General features: G+C 35.3%; 1 protein-coding gene across 2 annotated transcripts in view; it reads right to left on the reverse strand.

The window, feature by feature from the left end:
• The window catches only part of pasi2 (Protein), a 52,708-nt gene that overhangs the window by 17,814 nt on the left and 10,748 nt on the right, over positions 1–24,146 (reverse strand). For both annotated transcript variants that reach the window (XM_081728513.1, XM_081728512.1), the window contains exons 3-4: positions 20,324–20,453; positions 3,048–3,142 (exon numbers count right to left, since the gene is read on the reverse strand). In XM_081728513.1, the coding sequence (XP_081584639.1) occupies positions 3,048–3,142; positions 20,324–20,453 (225 nt within the window). The remainder of the gene's footprint in view (positions 1–3,047; positions 3,143–20,323; positions 20,454–24,146) is intronic.

Raw genomic sequence — 24,146 nt, forward strand, 5'->3', positions numbered from 1 at the left:
TCTGTGTCTATGAAGTAGTACTGTGTCTATGACTACTACAAGTGTAATGGATGCAAATATTGCGAAATCTGAAAACTGGATTGTTTCCGGCAAGTGTGCGTAATATGCAAACAGCAAAGCCAGAGTGGCAAGAACGATATACATTTCCGGATGCTATCGGAGCACTTGGCTATACCCACGTGGCAATGAAGAAACCTAATATTTTGGAGACGAATATGTTAATAGGAAGAGCTACTTCATGGCTAAGCGGTTAGCGTATATGCCTTTGGTGTGGGAGACCCGCGTTCGATACCCGGCGGGAGCTCATGTGGTTCGGATTCCACGTTAATCAGTAGGTTCCGTCTCATATAGCCTCGCTATTGAAAGGCACGTTAAAGTCAACTCAACTCAACGTTGATAGGAAGGGAATATACATGTGAATGTATTTTGTTTATATCAAGGCGAAAGGGGACACGTATAGAGTGGAAAACGCAATCAGATGGACGTGCTTTATGACGTGACTGGCTGGACCTTTTTTAAAAAAGAAAACAAAGGGGCTGATTTCGTTCTTAAAGCCAAACAATCTACAAAGACCTTGAACACGTGATATGCGCTTGTCGTGCTAATTTTCATATTGCTGGATTCGAATCAACATCCATTAGCTCCAATAGGTTCGTTCCCATGGTTTCAGTATTACGTTTTTGTTTCTCTTTTTTTTAATTAGTTTTTTGTTTTATTCTCGCTCGAATATTAAAGATTCTCTTTTGGATTTGTGTCTTAGTCGTAGATGTATTTGATATTTTATTGCATTTCACTGTAATTGCCTTCAAAGCTTCGGCTTTCCTTCGTTTACTCTCTGGTAGCTGTGACTTTGAAAGTACCACTGGAAACTCTTTTATAATATCCATAAATGCACTTTGATTGAAAATGCAGTTGCTACTTGCCTCTTCCATGGCGTTTAGGATACTGCGTCATAGGTTAACCACAACGAAATGACCGCGTGACGAATGAGAGAAATGAGTGATCACTTCTTTTATTGATACGACTCACTGCTACACGCAGAGGAAACGCGAGTGAACGTTCATAAATCTGGAGCAGTCTAGACCTGAGTAGTGACTTATTTTATTGATACGAAATTGAGGGAGAAGATTACTCCAGATGTAGTTACTCCGATTCTCGAGCAGGACTTCTCAGGAGTAGTTACTTACTTATTTTTACTGATATCACCCAATGGTGCATTAAACATTAGGCACAGTATTTTTTTTTTTTAAAGTACGTATACAAATTATGTAAAATTTATTTGACTTTTAAACACTAAACATTACACTAAAATATCTTAGTTTATTCGCATCCACTACAAAGCCTTGGGGGAAGCTAGGTTCGAAACCACGCACCCTACGCTCCAGGAATGAGCGCTCTGCCACTAAGCTACTGTACTCTCAACTATCTTCAAATCAAGAGCACTGATATAGGTACTGGTATGGCTTCCTCATATAGTAACAGATACCTGGGACGCCTAGAACAATAAATACTCATCCCATCACCACTTCAACCTTTCATCTGGTTAAATTCATAAAGGAAATCTTTATAATATGAATACACAGCCAACAAGCACAGAACAATCCCTAAACAAGTGTCCAGTTAAATTCACATGCCCTCCTGCCTGTAATCACTGTACTGGATCTGAACCTCAGACTAATCCGCTTTGCGTTCTTGAAATGTGGCTATTTCAGTGAACATCCCGGGCCACCTCTAACATCTTCTGAATACTGTTTCGAAACAGTATTTACAGAGGAATGCTGGAGGGACGTGTGTTTGTGTTGATCACGCACATCATCATCGACCTTCGCGTCAACCCCAGTAAACTACAACGGGTGTGTATATTGCTCTGTTCTTTTTCTCTGTTTGGTTTTCCTCGCGTGTGATATTCACGCACGAATATCGTCCACCATTCTCATGCATGTGTAATCAGTCTCGTCTCTTCTGTTACTTAGGCATTTTCCCGGTGTCCGATTTGCTTTTTTATTATCCTATTTCTGACATATCAACTTTCTGCTGTGTTGGTAACACTGCATTAAAGATTGCAACCCTGTTAATGGTCTTTCATAATCCTTACTGTCTTCCTTGTGGTAAGTTTGGTTTGCTTACTTTCTCTCTTTGCGAGATATTCACTTTCACCGTCATTACTGCCTTTCTCTCATTTTGGCGATATTCAAAGTTCGCTTCGTACAGTCTATAGCAGCTTAAAATTTGGTGATGTCCATTGCCTTTCATTCTCAATCAGACGCTATATGTTTGCATAGGATTGCGCGACAACCATATGGATCTTTACTTGTTACGGCTCTCTCATCGCATGCTCTCCTATCTCCCTCTGCCACGGCTTGGCTGACCTTCCTCTGGTCAATGTGCGGCCGGCTTTACTACACGCTACCAACTCACTCTTCTTACAGCCTACAAAGACATATAGCCGGCCAGACGACCTTTTCATCGGTTCCTATGGTAATTACTTCTAGTTTCCTAGACTAAGCTATTCTTACGCTAGCTTGATATAGTAAAAAATATGAACTGATATCGTCAACTTTCGCTTAGCACTGTGCTAATTTTCTAATACAGTCGACTCACGGTAATTCATGGTAATTGGGACCAAGCCTATCTTGAATAATACGGAGCTCAGCTATTATTAGGTACAGTGGTACACATTGTTAATGACGAAAATTGCACAGAAATTGTTTCTACAGTATACTAAAACATAAAAAAAAAAGTTTTACATGCATACAGTACTATACAATACTTATTTATTTAAATGGTCAGTGGTTATTTTCCAAGACATCTTTTGGTCTCACTTTGATATTGCTATGTTATAGCGATACACAATGACAGACGGTTGACTCCAAAGATCTGGGACTTGGCGGTTCGGAAACAATCAGTGTGCGCGCCATTCCTCACAACAACTGTAATCTACATTTTTTTTTTTAAGGACTGACGCGGTTAACTGGGATTCGGATAATCGCAAGTCTACTGTATACTGCTTGTGAATACATACATTTTCTATTCGACTAGTTACTTACCTTTCTTAATGCGATAATAAGTATTATACTAGTAACGAACAAGGCAATCGCTCCGATCAGTGAAAACAATGCAAATACCACTAACGAGTTCCTCACTGAAAAATAAATAAATAAAAAAATTAAATTATAATGATTTATGAAGATGAAGTTTTGGTTATTTGAGTTGTTACTATTTACATTCATTACAACTCTTAAAACGAGAACAAAAAGCATTGACAGAACACGAATAGGTTATATTACATACAATGACATTACAGGCTGAGACAAAAGTCTCCATACACAAGCACTCTCATTCTGGTTTAGATATATTCTCTAGAATCACAATATGTTCAGAATACCAGCCATTATTCTAGGCACACTCGTGTAGACGTTCCAAGCATTAGCGTTGAGCAGCCTGCAGAGTCACCATATTGTACAGTATTTGCTGTTTGAAATGTTACATGCTAACAATCTACACTTTGAAAATGAAATGAAATATTTGAGTTTTACGTCCCACGCTTATGCTGGTTAGGCTAAAGGAAACGGTGATGATGAGTAATGAATGAAATGGTGGAATGAAGAAAGTGGGCCGAAACGGGAGAATCCCGAGAAAACCAACGCACACGGTGTTTGTCCACCACAAAGTTCACTTGACGGGGGCTGGGATCGAACCCAGGACCCCAAGCACCAGAGGTGAACGCTTTACCACTGAGCCACCGCAATCTACACTTTGTACAGTCTTCAAGTGAAAGACTACTTCGTAACTAAAAGTCCAGAGGTTTCAGGTTAAGAGACCATGGTAGATACTCCGTGAGATGCCACCTTGCAATGAATGATCATGGAAACAGCACACATCTAACCACTGAGCAAAATGACGATTTCTCTCCTTTCTATGCAGACTTTTAACCTAAATTGCTTAGTTTTAAATAATCAGCAAGCTAGATTTCACAAAATATTCAACTTTCTCACGTAGGAAAACGAACTTTCTCATGCAATGAACTCTTATCTACAGGAGAGACTACATCGAAGACTTATTTTTATTCTTTTCACGATTTTATTGCAAACATACTTATTTTACGCTGAAGAGCTAAACTGTAAACTTTCTTTTACTTGATTTTTCTTTAATTTACTTATGTATATGAAACACATTTTGTAAGCTGAGTACTGGCAAATTACGGATCCACACGAAAAATGATAGCTGGCTAGTAGTCGGTTCAACTTGTTAAAAGCCAATCACGGACAGTAAAATTAACGTATTTAAAATATAGATTTATATAAGAGATATAAATTTTATAAAAAAGTTTAAAAAACCAGAGGGAATGCATTAAATCTTAAGAGTGCCATTTACAATCTATTTCACCACTCGATGCAAAGGCAGAAATGAAAGCCATATGAGGTACGAAAATAAATTAATCTGAAGAAAATGTAATACACGTGACATGATGAAAATTATTCTAAAATAACGCAAACAATCATTATCATTTGTATCGTAAATATACCCCATTAAAAACGAACGACAGTGCTTAAGAAATTGAATGATTCTGAAGAACGTACTTCAATGTTCATTGTTAATAGGCAATTGAAAGAATAAACAATTTTCATCAATGTAACTTTTTTTTTCCTAAATGTTAAATTTGTAAAGCAATATGAAAAACAAGTCACTTCTGTTCATTTTCCGTTATTTATGCTTAGTTTTTGATTTTATGATTTGAAATTTTCGCCTAATGCCCTGACGCAACAACGAGGTTAGAGAGAATGAGACGTAGAGTAGAATCCAATCCGTCACTCAGATTTACATCTAATTCGTTGCAATCCTATTAGGAGGATTCGGTCCTACAAACGTGCTAACGACGAGGCCACCTTACACTCAGCCTTTGAGCTTCTGTGTTTCAACGACATACGAATAGGAAAATCGCTCACACGGAGTCATGGAAAAAAGATCTGGGGATTCACAACTGATTTTTGAATAAATTTGCCACATGCAAATATGCAGCTCTTGTCGCTGTAATTACAATCAGGAATTTGACTTCTTGATACAAGAAGTTAACATTTTATGCTCGTCAAGAACTTATGTATGGGGACGAAATATTTAATTTTTTGACATCATCTTCGCGTTCTTCTCGAAGCTTTCGTTCAGCACAGATTTAAATTCAAGTCGCCTGTACAAGTTTAGCACTTTAATATTTATTTATTACTATTAGGGATGGCCAATTCCGGATTTTTTACTTTCCGGAATCGGGAAAGTAAAATCGAAAAAATCCGGAACTCGGAAAAATTCCGATTTCGGAATAATTCCGGAATTTAAAAGATTCATATTTCGCTAAAATTATTTTCCTTTTTGTAATTCTTTCCTTTTTGTAATCCTTAGAATATATGACGCAAGTTAAGCTGAAACTTACATCCTGAAGTATACACTACTCAATCTTTCCATTGTTAATGAGATGTAGCCCAAAAGTATGATGTACATCTAATATTTAATTTTTGTTTTACTGTGATATTGTCCAGAGATTAGACATAATGAAGGTGAATTATTATGCGTAGTTTTCGGGAAAATCGTGAGAAACGAATTTTTATGAAGTTAAAATATGCGTCGCTTGTTGTCAATGTGATACAATTGATAAGTTTTATACTGGAATAGTATTATTATTATTTATTAGTTTATGCACTGTAAAAGAAAAATTTGAACCGTTAAGGAGCAGATTTTATCTATCGTTTTTTGATATCTTCTAACCGTAACGCACATACTACTTGTAAATCGAAATGACTATCAAGAACAAGGGCATATTAATGTAAGGAATACTCTGCAGACTAGCAATAAATAACAGATAAACAATAGTTGCAACAAAATAACTAACTTGGGCACGTCAGGCACCATATCCCCATTGCGCATTATGTTCGCACGAATTGAGGCTCTAATAAAGAGCGTGATGTTATCATGTTCGTTTGGCTAATTTTAATAAGGTGAGCCTGATGTATAAAGTTATTAAAGTCATATTATTACTCCAAGAGCTGTACGAAGGAGGCATTAACGTTAATATTAATGGCACTAGTAAGCACTTATGTTGCTCTAACGGTTAACCTCATTTTTGAGATGATTCTTAGATGTAGGTCTGTTGGCATACAGTTAGAAAACTCATACTCATTATTAAAAAAGTACATGTTATCTGTGGAGTACCAACGATTTGCGTCACTATCGAACACTAACGTAGCACTAGCGACATGTCAAGTCGAAATTGGGGTCTGACGTAAGTGGCTTGTCAACTTCATGGACATTATTTTCCTTATTCATACAAGGTTTATGTCACCAGAGGCAAACATGAAATTCGACGACCCCTAATTTATATGTAAATTTATCTATCTATTGCCCTTTTAGGTGCAACTCCAACCACACGCCAGGGCACGTTCCTTGCCCCTTAGTAGCGGTCTGTATTCATATATCTCTATATTTGAAAAAAGTCCTGACTGAGTGAGTATTTGACTGACTGATCAACGTTCAGACCAAACAGTTTAAAGAAATTTGGACAAGACATACAGTAGGTACCACTAGGAAAGGATTTTTGGAGATTCGACGGGACAGTAGCAGAAGAGGGTCGGCAATAACTTTCTTAAAATGTCCATATTAGTGTTACCCACGAAACGAGACGAGACGAGAAAAGTTTTATTGTCTCGTCTCATTTTTTTTGTAAGTCTCGCCTCAATTCCCAAACCGTTCTCTCTTGTCTTGTCTAGGCAAGCCTTTTTGTCCCTCGTTCCAAAATTTCTCCTTTCGTGTGTCATAAATGTATATACAGTAGACTACCGACTATCCGGTCTAATGTTGCAGAAGGGCAAGCCGGATAACAAACATGCCGGGTACATTGGAGTACTATGATTGTTGTTCCACACATATCATTAAAAACACACTTTTTGCATCACATTCCGTCTTATTAATATTACATGAATACTTAGTACAGACAAGTAATTTATAAATATTTGTTAATAATGTAACATACTTTTAAACGATATTACATGCAAAGGAAGTGAAAAACAATAAAAGTAGTGAACACATTTTAAAATAAATCTAATAATGTCAAATTTAGTTGCAGGAAACATGAAAAAAATGTAAATCAGGAGTTCTCAACTTTTGCACTGGCGTACTGCCGTAAGTAGTATGGATCACCCTTAGCGCCTCGCGATCAAAATTAACTAGGTCTAAAAGAGTCAAATAGTTTCTAGTTTTTGAAAATGTCCTTGATCGATGACTGTTTCTTCTTGGCACAGTCGCGTTTTTATGAAAGCGTTACAAGTTTAGTAGATCGTTTACAAAACATTTCTCATTTTATTACGGAGTTTTCTCTCTTTCTTTCCTTTTTTTGTCTCTTAACTAGGCCGGATAGTGCTGAGTCTACTGTACTTGACTTTTGGAAATAACGCAAACAGTAGTCTTTGTGGAATAATTTATTAATAGGACCCCGCGGCTCGTTTCTAAACCCAGCATGATATGCGCAAAATGAGGTAGCAATTTGCTTTGGAGCTATCAGGATACAATATGTTGATGGACTGTAGGATATCCCCATGTCCTATTCGCTTGGTTTGCACAAAATTAACGTAGGAATTCGTGAACTTTTATTTTGACACATATCAGTGATGATAAAATATGCTTTGGCCCCGTGTGGCGTAGTCGCTAACACTCTCGTCTTTGGTGCGAGCGGTCCCGGGTTCCATTCCCGGTGGGGGACACTCGGTCGAAAAAGTGTAACACCTTTTTTCAGACCAGCCATTTTGAGCAAGGTTTTTCCTGAGTTTCTCTCATTCACACTAGGGAAATGCCCGGATGGTTCCTACATACAGGTCCCAGTCGCTTCCTTTCTTCCCTTTCCTCGGATAGTGTGCTCGCCGAGGGACGTCACCCTCATACGTGACGGGCTAAATAGCCATAGATGCCGACAGCTCAGAAATCTAATCCCTAATAAAATATACTGGTTGAATCCCTTGTTAACATCGTCTGAAAGATTATGTTTAACAGATTGTAGAAATATATGTCATAGGAAATTTATATGTGTAATCATCGATTTTCATGCCTGAGACAATAGGAAACCAAAATATTACACAATTTTCCAAACTCTGATGCAGCGTAACTATTTAAATTCGGTTGCAGAGGACCCAAAACAAATTGAAACACTAATGAACGTGAGATACAGATTATGGTAATGTCAACATACAACAACAGAAGGTTGGTTCTAAAAATTATGAATAAATTGACCGAGAACCAAAGTAATCGATGATTTACATCTGCTTTACATTGCTGTTACTTATGAGCGACATACATCTGCTTTACATTGCTGCTACTTATGAGCGACGAAAGCGATACATTTTTCGAACATATTCACACAGGCAAGGAAAACTAAATATTGCACAGTAAGCGACTTCTCCTATCCATGTTTGAAGTTATATAACTAGTCAACCTTCACCTCGGTGTTGTCAAAATTCAGCGTATATATCAATAGATATAATAAGTCACAGCTAGGCTTAAACAATGCATACGCATCAAACCTACACTACCTGACTCATAACAGGTCAAGTAATCAAACCTATACTACTCGACTCGTGTTTTAATACCATCCATCAACTGTAACCTCTTTCGCCGCTCCCTGTTTCTCTTTTCACCATATGTACTAGCACATTCTTCACGACGCAAATCCAACCAGTTTCTCTTCCTCGTTTCTATTACACCAAAAAATATTCTTTTCTTTCCTACTATTTCTAACACTTTCTCATTTGTTTTCCGTTTGATCCAGCTAATTCTTTACATTCTTTACCAAGCACAAATTTTCTAAAGCGGAAAATGCTCCCCAAATACCTAAGCTCACTATTTTCAGCAGATGCACAATTGGGTACTAGACATTAATATTATCGATTACAGGAAATCGCTTCTCGCTATATATTACCATATTTACTGTACAGTGATTAACGTCAAAACCGGAAATGGTTGATCTGTACCGCATCCGGTTTGAATATTACATTCAACACGGAACTCGATTCTTAACTATTGACTCTGTACAAAACTGATGATAATCCATCAAATAGTTCTCTTAGACTGTTTGTTTCCCTGACGGACAGAATGAATTTAGGGCTATAGAGTTTTGGTAAACTAAATTCATTAATGAGTGATGATGGAAGAAAACAAGAAAGATCACGGGAAAATTTGCAAACACACTATTTGCCATCGAAAACCCACATGACCTGGGTTAGAATACCATAGATGAAAACTCTACCACTGAGTCATCAATCACCCGCTTATAAGTTTTATTAATTATTATATTAATATAAATTAATGAATGCCTGCTTATGTTAATTATTGAACAATTAAATTGTATACTTCAAGTCAAAAATTATAAATTTGTATTTACTGTACGTAGGTATGTTGACAATAAGCGAATGTTGTCAGAATGGTTGTTGAAGATTTATTTTCCCTTCACAGCCTTTCGTTTGGTTAAAAAGTCAAACATCTTTCTCATAAACCAGTAAATATCTGCAGAAGCAATTCTCTACCTAAGTGATAAGACATCTCCAACTACAAGAAACTAATACAAGTTACAGTATATATTCATTATGGTGTTTTATTATTATTATTATTCTTTTAACAGCTACTAGCTGGGAATGGCCCATTCCAGAATTTTTACTCCACAATCCGGAAAGTAAAATCGGAAAAATTCCGGAAAGTAAAATGTCCAATCCCGGAAAATTTTGGCCATCCCTAATTATTATACAGCGTCATTTTTTAAGGTTTAAAAAGTGACGCTGTATCCTCGGTAATAATTATAATTAATTAGTCTACTATGAAATTCCCTCACTTATACTTTTATAAAGTCATTTGAGGTCTCCTCTTACTACTGTTGCAGTTTAAATGACCCCACTTTAAATTAACTTTTAAAATATGCTTTCCTTCCATTAGCATTTCCTCTCGTAATCTGTTTCTCAACTTCAAATACATTCTCTTTCTTGTCGTTGTTTGGCGTATTCTGTTTCCTATTTTTTTCAACATACCGTCAGTAATGTATCGCTTCACTGCCCTGCTCTTATCCCAATATACCCCACAGTTGCAGCCTGAAATACGCGAAGTTTGAACCCTTCTCCTTGAATTTCCAAACAAATACAATTTGTGTTGATCCAACTTTCAATTGAATACTCAAGTTGGCGAGATCAAAACAGTATCCGTATATTTTCTTGTAAGCAATTCATTACATATATTGAGTTACTAAAAAGTAAAGAAAATTATCACACAATAAAGTGGGTACATTATAACTTCTTTTGCTAAATACTTATCAGATAGGGAAGGGAAAGAGTAGAAAGAAAAGAAAATTTAATGAACACAAAAACACGGTAACGTTTACATACTAATTCACTTTTATATATTGAGTAATAAAATAGTCGTGAAGACCTACGATGGACGCCATATTGGAAATCTTGAACTCTTCACAATGTTTTTTTTCTTTTTCTTTTTTTCTCCCCTTCACTTCAGTATCTGCTGAAGTGTTTACAGACATATTATAATATACTTTATTCTTATTATGTATCAAGTCTCTTCATAGTCGGGAGGCAGAACACGTGGTTATTAAGTCTCGTTCAACCCGAGAGAGTAAAAGCAACCGATGGTTCTAACTCATCAAATCTACTATCCTGATCATTTCTAGACCGCCGGTCACTTGATGTGAGCGGAAGGTTTCCCCGTACACCCCCTTTCCCCTCTACGGAAGCTAAAAATGACCGTCTCAAATAAAAGGCCATATCTCCGAAACTAATCAAGATATTAATGAATTTCTTTTTCCGATTTTATCTCTAATGTGTACTTTACGATTTTTCTATTCGTGCTTTGGATAGAATCAACGGGTTTTCGGAAAATTTAACTTAAACATTAAAAAGTGACATATTTTGTCCTTAATATTTTCTTTTTTGCACTGTATCTCCCCAATGAGTTTAGATATGGAAAGAACACCCCTAATTTATTTATTTATTTATTTATTTATTTATTGAACAAATTCCCAGATACAGCATAACTTTGCCATTTTACACAGGGACATGCTAACAAAAGAAAGAAAAAAACAAGACAACAATAACAACAACATAGAAAACAGTGTAAAAGTAAAACTATTCCGTCAAAGCTCGTTTAATTGCTCTTTCAAACACTGGGTAGCTCGAAAAAATGTCCACATCAGTTGTTACTTGATTATAACAGTTTGGTATTCTATAAAAAAGAGACCTCTGTATAACAGCCAACCTAGGACGGGCAAGATGGAATAGGTGGGTATTCCGGGTGATGCGGGAAGGGACACGTAAGGATAGTTCCTGAAGTAATATTTCCGATCTTAAGTTTCCATTAACTATTTTTATGTAGATATTTCAGGTCAGAGATAATTCTGCGTACTTCAGGAGTCTGAATATTAAGATGTCGCAAGAGCTCCTTCTTAGATAATATTCGAAGTGCAGGAACACGAAAACGGACTATAGCAATGAAGAAATTGAGAACAGAATCAAGTCTGGAGAAATGTGTAGGTGCTGCCATGGCCCATATGGGAGAGCAGTATTCGATCTTGGGCGCTATAAAAGTTTTATAAAAAGTTGCTAATGACGAAACAGTGCGTAGTTCAGTGAATCGATAAAGAAGTCCCAACATGCGCATTGAATTCTTTAGTATGAAGGAGATGTGGTCAGAGAAGGTGAGTTTTGAATCAAAGATGACACCAAGATCGTTATGACTAGCAGAATGTGTGATAGGGGAATCGTTGATATGGTATATGGAGAGAACAGGAGACTTTTTCAAAGTAATAGTAATACTGTCACATTTCTTACTGTTGAGTTTCAAGTGCCACATTTCACACCAGCCTGTAAGGTAATTTATGTCTTCCTGTAGAGCAATTGTGTCATGGAGACACGATATTTCTCTGTATAACTTACAATCGTCAGCAAAAAGCAGAAGACCACTAGGTTGAGCTGACAGGTGCGTGTAGAGACCATCCATAATTAAATTTGTAGAGCATTAAATTATCTTTCCAACGGTACCAATATTGTTAGGTTTACTTCCAAAAATAGTCGTACAGTGAGGTAAGTTTGAAGAGAAGTGCACTATGATTTGAATGCTGATGCTCCGAATGGCACCACTGAATTTCACTCACGTCAGTCAATAAAGATTTGTTTCCGAGATAAAAGCTGATTTTTTCCCCAATATTTGAAGTACAGTTCTCATCCTTCTCCCTTGAGTTCTTCTGCACTGTCATGATCATTTCTAGATCTCCAGTCACTTGATACGACCGTGCGTTAAGGATCACAAAATTTTGAGATAAGTAGAGATGTCTTTTATAGTGTTAAAACCCATTTATAGTTGATATTCAGGTTGATTCAAATTTTTCAACTCTATTTGTATGCAGTATTTCCACCGATCCACAGTGGGGCGAAAACGCAAAAAGCTGGCCAAAATATAACTATATTCAACTTGAATGAAATTTAGTATTAAGGGGTTATTGAGGTTGCTGATTACGATGCTGCAACTAAAGTTGAAAAAAAAATGGCGGAATAAAATTTGCAAAAGTCGAAAAAGTCGTAGAAATGTTGTAAAAAGTGGCGAGAAAGGAGTTATTGAGGTTGTTGATTACGATTCTGCAACTAAAGTTGAAAAAAAAAAAAAAAAATGGCGGATTCAAAATGGCGGAATAAAAAGAATGTCAACATACTTCGTAATTTTCACAATGTATCTTTAACAACATTCACTTTTTTCACATATTTTGATGAACAATTACTTGTTACTTACGTTCTTATTTATTAGAAATGTATTATTACTTAAATGACACAAATTATTGGTATTTGATTCGGTTATGATAACTGCAACGGCTTGTCACTGTAACATTAAATGAACAATAATTAACATCAACACGCTTCGTAATTGGCACGTTTTGGCAGCTACTTTTTTGTCGACAGCATTAATTAATATTCAGACTGCCATTCTACAAAATATGAACGTGGTGCACGAGGGTACACATAATGTTTTCAACGCTTTAAGTTAATAAAATATATAAACAATGTGAAAATTTTGCCTGACTTGCGATTCAAATTATAAATTATTACATCATTATTATTAATTTTTCACTTCAGACACTTATTCTACTTACCAGTACGATATAGGAAAACTTTACAGATTTAAAAACTATGAACGCGTTCGAAAGTTACAACCGTTTCTGAAGGGTCTACTTAAGAGTGGCTCAGGTAATCGGAATAAAGTAAAAACCCTATTCTTTTTATGGGTTTGGGCCCTTCTACCATCACTCTAGCCAAGTACATAAAAAATTCCTATATTACTAAGTTTCGTGTTTTTACTTTTGGCCAGCTTTTTGCGTTTTCGTCCCACTGTGCGATTGTTGAAAATAATTCCTTATTTCTCTAACAAAAATGTTTATCTTGCAGAACATATAAATCAGGTAAGAATATATGTAAAGATGTCTTAAGTGAGGCAAACACCACTTACAGGTGATTAATAACATCGTTGTACACCTGAAGGGTATTTCTAAAATCAAGAATGGTCTGTATTTTCTCAACGGTCATTTTAAAAAATGTTTATGCAGAAACCTCAATTATTCAATTTGTATGTACTTAATTTATGAGAATACAGGGTGTCTATTAAAATTCCAAAATGAAATTTCGTGACTTTTTCGTGAACTTTTCTTTGCCAAATCACAACATTTCCTAACATTTTCAAGAGGGAATTTGGATGCGAATTAGGCCGAATTTTGATCCATGCGATAGATAGTTTTTTGCTTGCGATTTGGTAGCGTCTAAAGCCGACCATAGACATTTGTAGTGGTGAATTTTGATGTTTTGTAGAATAAAATTTTCCAATCTGTAGTTACATTTGTACAGTTTAAAAAAAATCGAGACCCAGAAGCTAAATTTCTGACATTCGTGACCGACAGACACCCTGGAATATTACATCGAACTTCATTAAATACTTACTACGTAATTACTGGAAACAAGCAAAACTACAATGATATTCTACATTATCATATCAAATCTGCATAAAATTACATATTTCTTTAGGGCCACGGTGGCTCAGTGGTAGAGCGTTCACCTCTGGTGCTAGGGGTCTCGGGTTCAAACCCTGCTCCCGCCAAGTGAACTTTGTGGTGGACAAACACCGTGTGCGTGGGTTTTCTCGGGGTTCTCCCGTTTCCTCCCACTTTCTTCATTTCACCATTTCATTCATTACTCATCATCACCGTCTCCTTTAGCCTAACCGGCATAAACGTGGGACGTAAAACTCAAAGATTTCATTTTCATTTTACATATTTCTTTAGTCTTTTGAATCCTCATCAGATGAATCATTTTCTGGTACATAAGTGTTTATAAGTAAGTTATAACACTTGTTACCATTACAGCTACAGGTTTTCATGCACTCCACTGAAGCCCGCACACAATTGCAATTGCTTGTGTCCCACGTATGTTTACATGTACAAGACTAACTCTGGGCAACTTTTAGCTTTAGACTCCTGAGTAGTCCATTTGGGCACTAATTTCCTTTCGTAGTTTGCCAACCAAAATGTTCGAGTTGAAGGAGTGCTGGCTTGATGTTGGGCATTAGAGCATCTTTCGTTGGTGGAAGTTGGTGTGAGTTTTTGTGACCGACCAAATCAGCACTGAGAGAATTGGTCGAGATTTTTTGTGAGTCGGTGTAGAGATTCATCACAAAGCACGAATAGACAAAACCGTAAAGCACACCTTCGAGATAAAACCGGAAAAAGAAATTTATTAATATTTTGATTAGTTTCGGAGATATAGCCTTTTATTTGAAACGGTCATTTTTTAGCTTTCGTAAAGGGGGAGAGAGTGTACCCCGCATGAAGCGACCGGCGGTCTAGAAATGATCAGGATAGTGGATTTGATGAGTTAGGACCACCGGTTGCTTTTACTCTTTCGGGTTGAACCAACTTCTGATTTTGAAGACTTTTTTTTTTTCTTTTTTTCAGATTCTGCCTCTCGACTATCACTTTTTTCTGGCAAGTTATTCCATACACATAGTATTGTTGCCAAACTTAAAATACGGTTAGAAGTTTTTAATTACTTAAAAAGTTGAGTTCTTACAACGATTTTATATGAAACAAAATCCACCCTATGGAACTGACAGAGGCTCTTCTTTAGCACATTCGTAATACCTGGTATCTAAGGGTTCGTCATTTAAGAGTAAATGAACAAAAACATACAGTAGCTCACTCTGACACATTGACGAAAGTTGCTTTGTGACATTGCTACATGACAATGTACTTACTGTCAATCGGCGCTCTTTTGGTGGAATCTTTAATATAGATCGATTATCTACTCAGATTTACAAAGCAGAGGTTAATAACAGTCAAAAATCAAGATCGAGATAGTTCTTCTCTCTTCAGCAAGTCAACTATTCTCAGGTTGCCTGCAATACATTGCTTCACACGGTAACTGCCCAAAATTCACGAATAAAGTGATTGATTAATTTGGACTCATTATTTAGTTTTAATTAAACAGAATATTTCATTCGATAACCCCTTAATAAATCAGATTAAACTAAGAACGAATTCTAATTTGTAAGTTACGAAGAATCAAAGTGTATTGAGTTCAAACTATATTACACTGATAAACTACATTTGAACTTAAAACTCCCTACTAATAATTTCACTTTTATGAACACATTCTTATACAAACATATACAAACTTTACGTATATGAGTTTCGACAGCAGGGTTTGAAAAAACACGGGTATTTTTGAAAAAACCCAACCCACCTGGGCCCATGTGGGTTTTTTCGGGTATTTTCGGGTTTTATTGGGTTTTTTCGGGTTTAATTGGGTTTTTTCGAAATATTTCAATCTCTTTGGGGTAAAAATGTTAAAATAAGATTTACATTTTATGAGTGTCATTGTCACAACTTGCAACAACTTTCTATTCACTGCTGTTTTGAAAAAAATGCCGCCATTTTGAAATTTTATATTGGATCACCGAAAAAATCTATACAGCAACTTTAGAATGTCTTGTGCTTCTACCTTCAAAATATCAACTTAAAAAGTCCGAAAATTGTACCTTGTAGCATGGATACCAGCTATTTTGAAAAATGGCCGCCATTTTGAAATTTTACGCCGCCAAAATATATACAGCTAATTTAGTCTCTCGTGCTTCTACTTTGAAAATTTCAACTTGAAAGACCCAAAATTGCGCTTTGTAGCGTGGATTTCAGCAGCGCCGCAAATTTGTCTTCAACATTGGGGAGACGGGTAACACGGTATATATATACAGGGTGCGAATTACCGGGGGGGATGAGAGGGATTTTCCCCCTCAATCACATTTTGTTCCCAACCAAAGAAGTCAGCTGAAGTATCCCCACCGGGGATGCTCGCTTTCCCCCTCAAACTATGCTTAGTATAACTCCAAATTTCACTGATTTTTGTTATTTCTTGTAAGTTTAATCTTCTAGCTGTATTTCGAAATGATCGATGTAAACTGCTCAGTTTTGGTCATTTCTACCTACCACCTAATTACCCACTATTTTCAACGTTGTTTAGTAGAACTATATTATTATGACTACGGTTGTTACTTGCAACTGTACCTTCGTACCCTTCAGTTCGTCATCGTTTGTGAATTTGAATGTACTAATTGCGTATAACAAAGCCACATATAGATTTATAAATGTTCTTAGCGGTTGGCCAAGGAGTAAACAAATAGCTTCTTCTACCATACTTGGCGAAGTTCGGATATGTAATATTCATACTCTATATTTGTATCGATTATCATCTTATTTTAATTTTTGTTATAACATGTTATTTCATTTTCCAGTGTACTCTTTGTTAGCACATGGTCTTAATTCCCTAGTAGGTTGTGTGTATGCAACTCAAAAGTTGCATTTAATTTGTGATAATTAGCATAGTAATCACTGCTTTTACAGTTTACGGAAATGAACTTTTGAAACTGTACTCAAAATCTGAGATATAGGTATTCTCTCGTAAATATATGTTAACGTACACACTGGGGGATACGCTCCTAGTGAGCAGACATGTTAATGAAGGTGATTTTTAGGTGAATAAGCGAATAATTCAAGATTTGTTTCAGCATTTGTTAATACGACTGGTTCTCCGTGTCATTGTCCGTGTCTGTATAAGCATTTCAACTGGAGCGGGTTTTTTTAAAGTTAACCCTTCATTTTTCCATCTTTTCGCTGTACAGTTTGCTGTCCACGCAATTAATGTTGTCTGAAAGACTTCAGTGTAATGTTTTACTTTATTTGAATAACGTAGCCCATAGTGAATCAACTCATCTTCAACCTAACAGTAAAGTAATTTTTAAGTGTTGACTTTCCGTGCCCATCACGGAATCAATATTTGGAGAAAAAAAAGTCGTGATGAGGACAGCTTTAGCGGGAAGTAGAAGCACAAGCTCGAAATTTGAATTGAGAGATTTTAAATATTTGGCCTTCGATTTGACCTTGATGTGAGAAATCGGGACCAGCAACAATCCATTTCTTATTTGATAGGCTAATATCTAGATTTTCTTTTTTTTTTTTTTAAAAAAAAAAAAAAAGGTCCGGTTTAACTGATAATTTTAGTGGTTTTCACAAGATTGAAGTAGGTTTCTTTTCGCAACCTGTATGTATTAATGTAAAGTGGAAGCTTTCAATATGAGTGGAAAAATTAACATATGCTTGTGATCATGGCTATCGTTCGAGCCGAATTATTAACTAAATAAACCTTAGAGAGCTACGGGGACAAGAGTGAGTACAACATTAAAACACGTTCAGAAAGGTTTAGTGGGGTGTGTGTATGTCACACAATATATATGTGCATAGTTATTGTCGGTAGATTTATTAAATTAATAAATCTCTTATTTATTAAACATGCCACACACACACACAGACACATACATATTATATATATATATATATATATATATATATATATATATATATATATATATATATATATATATATGGGGTAAGGCATTTATTGTCTCATTTTGAAATTTGAACCTTCAGACTATGTCCTTTGGCTTAATTTTATCCCCCCCAATATAGGTTATCTAATTCGCACACTGTATATATATATAATATGCGATGTACAAAATATTTATGAAGGAGAAAAACAATGCTGGGGAGGATTACCTATGTCGGTCCCGGCGTCCTCCACAGGGGACATAAAATATGACGACATTATTATTGCTTTATAACTTTAACATCCGACTGGCAACATTGAAAACTGTTTACAAGGGATGATCCAAATATGATCATTCCCTGTAAACAGTTTTCAATGTTGCCAGTCTGATTTTAAAGTTGTAAAGTAATAATAATATCGTCATATTTTATGTCCCCTGTGTGGGACTCAGGGAAAACATGGGTAGGGGAGCAGAGTTGTCTTCAACATTGGGAGGCGGTCAGATTTGAGGCTTATTCTGGGAGGTATCAATTTCATTTCACTTTCCTTTGTGACAGTTGGACACAAATCATCACATTTCTTCCTAAAAGACACATTTCCAATCGGATTATTGAGGGGGACAGTTCCAAGATTGTAAGAGATATGTCCCCATCATCCTCCCGGGATTTTCGCCAGTGGATATCAGTTATTTTTTTTATATAATAAAAGCGCGCCATTTTGTAATTTTTACGTTGGTATGCTGCCAAAATCTAAACAGAAAATTTAGTGTCTCTGGTTTGTATCCTGAAAATGTAAAAGACCGAAAGTTGAACACTGTGTGGTAAAGGCAGACAAACGAACAAATGTAGATCGAGTCATCCTAGGAGCCTTAGTGACGTTCGCCAAATATGAATACCAAATAGCTATACTAATTTAAAACAAAGACATAATTCATCAAAAAGTTTTAAATATTTTTCAACGTAAAATAAATGGTCTTATTGTTGAAGTTCACTTTCGATGCTTTGTGCATTCAATTACGGGAATTATCCGAGCACTTGTTGCAAGACCGTTCTCTTCCGAAAATTAATTCAAAACAATTAACAAAGATAGGCCTATAATTCATATTTTATAAAGTAAATGTTTGAAAATGTCTAAAATGAAATGAAATATCCTCCAGCGTAAAATAAATAGTTTTATTGTTGAAGTATTCACTTTCGATGCTTTGTGGGTTCAATTGCGGGAATTTCGCGAACACTTTTTTCACGACGGGTTTTCCCTCAAAATACAGCTTGCTTTACTGTACATCGAAACTTCCATTAATACTGAAGTTTGACTGCAGCACTTAAAAAAGTAAGCGTTACGTAGTCTTCGGAGCTCCGAGCATTAAGCTTCTTAGTTTTGACAAGAATTTTTACGTTATTGCTAGTGTTGATTCCACAGAATGCTTATTTGAAGGCTAGCAACAAATGACTGAACTTAACTGTTGCTGTTGGAAAACCAAATTTTACTGAATACTTTTTTTTACCATCAAAGGTAAGAAACAATACTAATAGTTTTACTAATGTATTTACATATTTACTGTTAGTACCGGTACCTATGACCTTAAACCCGTCAACGTATGAGGGATAACGTCCCTCGGGGTGCCGAGTCACGAAACATACTATTCATGGAAAGTATTTTCTAAAATATACAATCGCTTACTTTACTTCAAATAGGCTATAAGCATAATCCACACATTAATTTGTTCTACAATTATCTTAAGCTAAGGTGAGGGTTTTATTTATTTATTCATTCATTCAGTGCATTTAGAGCTTTATAAAGGTCTTATGTTGAATATTTTTGTCTATCTTAACATGAAAGCATATAATTAGCCCAAAGAAAGTTTAAAATCTGATAAAAATAGCTTTCAATGCGATCACCTTAGTTGTACCAATAATACACTAACAAAAAAGTCAAAAACCCAGGTGGGTTTTAAGATGGGTTTTTTCAGGTGGGTCCAACCCGAAAAAACCCGGTGGGTTTTTTCGGGCTGGGCCCACTTGGGCAAACCCTGTTCGACAGTAAGACATTTCAAATTTTTATACATCGTCCTGAAGTTACATGAATTTGTCCATCTTCTTGGATTAAACACAACAGTACATTATGTGTAAACTACTGGTGAATAATAATAATAATAATAATAATAATAATAATAATAATAATAATAATAATAATAACTTGACTTGTTCTAGAGAAGCAAGTAAATAAGGAATTCTACACAAAAGTATTAAACTACCTTACTAATTTTGATCAAGTCGAAACATTGGGCAGGTACTGTAATGTGAAACATAACGAACGCTACATGATGGTTGGAATCATACACTTAAAAGGAATTTATATTAAAAAAAAAAAACTGAAGCTCCACATACCATGTACGTTCCCTACATAAACGAATTCAAAACTTATGATGTAGTATCCATAGTGCGTTGATCCCGGAGCTGCTTGCGCCAAACAATAGATGTCGAAAACTGATGTAACAATGGTGAAGACACTTAATCCCTGGAAAAGAGAAACTTATAATTAACACTACAGATAATAATAATAATAATAATAATAATAATAATAATAATAATAATAATAATAATAATAATAATAATAATAATAAATATATATATATATAATAAAATTGTAATAACACTAGAGTTATTTTAAAAATTATCCGGCTAACCTTGCTACCATCGTTCGAATTATTAATTTTTATTTATTCATTCATTCACAAATATAACGATTTCTTGATGTATATACTTCAACTATTATCTATTTATCACAGTGAGCTGCTCTAAATGACAGAACATCAATTATGCTGGACTGCCTTCTATCATGGGAATTTGGCTGTGTTTTCCTATCTGTAACGTCAAAGTATATTTACGGATATCATGATGTGAGAACTTTGTATTCTTAACGATAAGGTTTCTCCATATTGCAAAATTCTTAAGTCTAACGTCGTTATCATTACTTTCCTTATGCAGACTTTCGTTCCCTATAATCGCTTTCGAAATGTCCTCGTCCTACCTTCGCATTGAAATCTCCTAACATAGTTAAAAGAAAGCCTATCATTAATAAATTCAACTCACTTAATTGATTATATCATTCGTTTGTGAATAAAAAAAAGCCTGTTTTTAGTTGTTGATAGGATTATTACAATAGGAAAAGTTCACTGTCTTTCAACGGAGGAATCTACATTCCTACGGATGGGAATCTTCATTACAAACAGCATTGTATCACTGTTCGGAAGATAAGAATGTAAAAGATAGATATTCTGAAAAGACGTTGGTATAATATATAAATAAAATATGCCCGTGCAAAAGAAAAAAACGTAGGGCAGACATATATCTTAAATCAGGGACGTATTTTCAATCATTTAATTAAACAAAAAGCAATTTACAAATAAATACCTGGCCATCTGTGACTTTTAGTCGATAATGGGCAAGACAGAATAGCTCTGCAGTACAAAACTATAGTAAAAATGGGAAAACTCCAGCAAGTTGACAAACACAACTGAGTTTAAGTTACGATGCTACGCTGACAAACAGAATAGTTGCAATTCATCTGGGGCGTAAGTTTCATCAAAACTTCACAATTAAAAAAAAATAAATTCAATAACAGTGACGTAAAATATGGAATTATACATAACGAATCTAGCTCGTGCTTGATAAATTCGCTGTAACGGTGTTCAACTGTAATCTGGAATACAAAGCAATACGACTATATTCCCTTTGTTTTTGTCGTACATATTCGCGTATTAGTGCATATAGAAAATAAAATGTCCTCTATGTGTCAGTTACTTACAAATAGAAAATTCTTCACTTCAAAAAAAAAAAAAAAAAAAAACGCTACTTTTGGATGATTACACATACAAAGGAAAAAGAGCTGCATTAAAAAATAAACAAAATCTTCTCTTATGATAATTACAAATGCATACATCAGTTTTTTATCTTTCTTTTTTTTTAAGCACGATAGTTTGAATCAAAGACACCAAATGCTTCACTTAAAAAAGAAAATTACTAGAGATATATCTCTATTTTCTCAACATTACACTTGGATAATTACATACATAGAAACGAAAAATAGCTGCATTAAAAAGGAGATCGGCAAACTCCCAAATTCTTCTTGCACATCTGATGGAATATGTGACGTGTAGCACGATTATCAAATGTTAAATGTAATATAGCAAGTCCTTTAATCGTAAAATATTTGTAAGAAAGCAAATTGGCAACTGAAAATGAAATTTTAAAGATTCCATTTCAGTTCCTATAATTTTTTTATATTTTGTTTCTTACAGTTTTAAAGGAAAAACGTGTTGACTTTCAGTTAACTAGATACTTACTGCTTCAGTATTACTCACTTGAGTTTCGTGTTTCACACGTTATTATCTTCAGAATGAAACAAATATATATGGTACCATGCACATATGTGTGTGATGTAGGAGAGAAGGGGAAAGTTCTGATAAAATTTAAAAATTTCCCAGTAAAACAATCCCTTTTGTTGTTTTGCGCCCTCTGAAGCAGGCTCGAGTGCAGGTATCCGAATATAATTCACCTTAAAAAATACTATACTCTGCATGTGATATTTGTTCCAAGTTCAATTGCAATATCTCGAATAGGTCAGGGTTTGTCCAAGTGGGCCCAGCCCGAAAAAACCCACCGGGTTTTTTCGGGTTGGACCCACTTGAAAAACCCACCTTAAAACCCATCTAGGGTTTTGAGCTTTTTGGTAGTATATTGTTCGTACAACTAAGGTAATTACATTGAAAGTTATTTTTATCAGATTTTGGACTTTCCTGGGCGAATTAGATGCTTTCACTTTAAGGTATACAACAACATAATACTTTTAAAAACTTCTGAATGCACTGAATGAATTTAAAAATAATTAAAGAAAACTTAGCTTAAGGTAATTATAGAACAAATTAATGAATAGATTATGCTTATATCCTGTTTGAAGTAAGATATGTTATTTTATATTTTAGAAAATACTTTCTGTGAAAAGTGTGCTCGCTTACTCTTGGCGACGTCGAGGGATGTTATCCCTCATCGGATTTAAGGCCAATTGAACGCACAAAGTATCGGAAGTGAACTCCAACCAGTGGCGGCGGTTGGACGTTAAAAGTGGGTGGGTAAGACATGATCTGAATATTTGATATCAATGTTAGTTTTCCTGGTTGCTTGTAACACTTTGTTTGACGAAAGGTTGTATAACTATTAGGATACTGTCTTTTTCAGTTAAAATACCATATATCTTGTTTCATATTTTATTTAGTAAATTGACAAGAGCAACTCTTAAACAACGAAGGTGTAAGAAGGGATTTGATTCCTTGCTCATGAATATCTGTCTGGAAAATTGTGTGATCAGATTAGGGGCCTATTTAATAACATATTTGCAAAACAAATAAACAGAAAGGATAATATTAATCAAATAATCATAGCAATGAATAATGAGGCTTGTTTTGCAAAAGTTACATTGCAACTGGAAATTAATGAACAACTTATATTTTTAATTCCACGCATGCTATTATATGTGTTATTACTCTTAGAATGACAGTGAATACTACAAGTATATGCTACGACATTTAAAGAAATACTTTTGCAGCTTCCCAAAGCATGTTCGCTGCCATTAAGTACAGTTTTCACTTTCTTGGAATATATCAAAACTCAGCAATACTTAGTCACTCCACATTTCAGTTATACAAAATAATTCTAAAACCTAGAATTATGCTGAATTTACTAAATTTTATCTATATATACAAAACTGCATATGTACACTCCTAAACTTGCATATTACACTGCAAATTAATATTCCTTACTGAGCTCCTCCATGGCTAAGCGATTAGCGTACACGCCTTTGACGTGGGAAACCCGGGCTCGATTCCCGGGGAGGAGCTCACGTGGTTCGGACCCTACGTTGATCATTAAGTCCACGTCTCATATAACTTCACTGCTGAACAGGATGTTAAACTGAAAAAAATCAAATCAAAATATTCCTTATTATTAGAAAGAAGAAAATACACTTTAGGAACAGTCGATTTTTGTGAGATTCAAGAATAACTTGTGAAGGACTTTTTTCCTTGCGAAATGTTATCTCAATTCGTTCCAGAGCAGCTGACTAACATATCGCGTCCTTGCAAGAAGAAATGAAAGTATGCTCGAATTGTGGCGCTCCAATAGGTTAATTTTTGGGCCATTTTTAGTGGCAGTT

Source organism: Thermobia domestica, chromosome 10 (assembly GCF_964235325.1).
Source record: "Thermobia domestica chromosome 10, izTheDome1.hap1.1, whole genome shotgun sequence".
NCBI lineage: Eukaryota > Metazoa > Arthropoda > Insecta > Zygentoma > Lepismatidae > Thermobia > Thermobia domestica.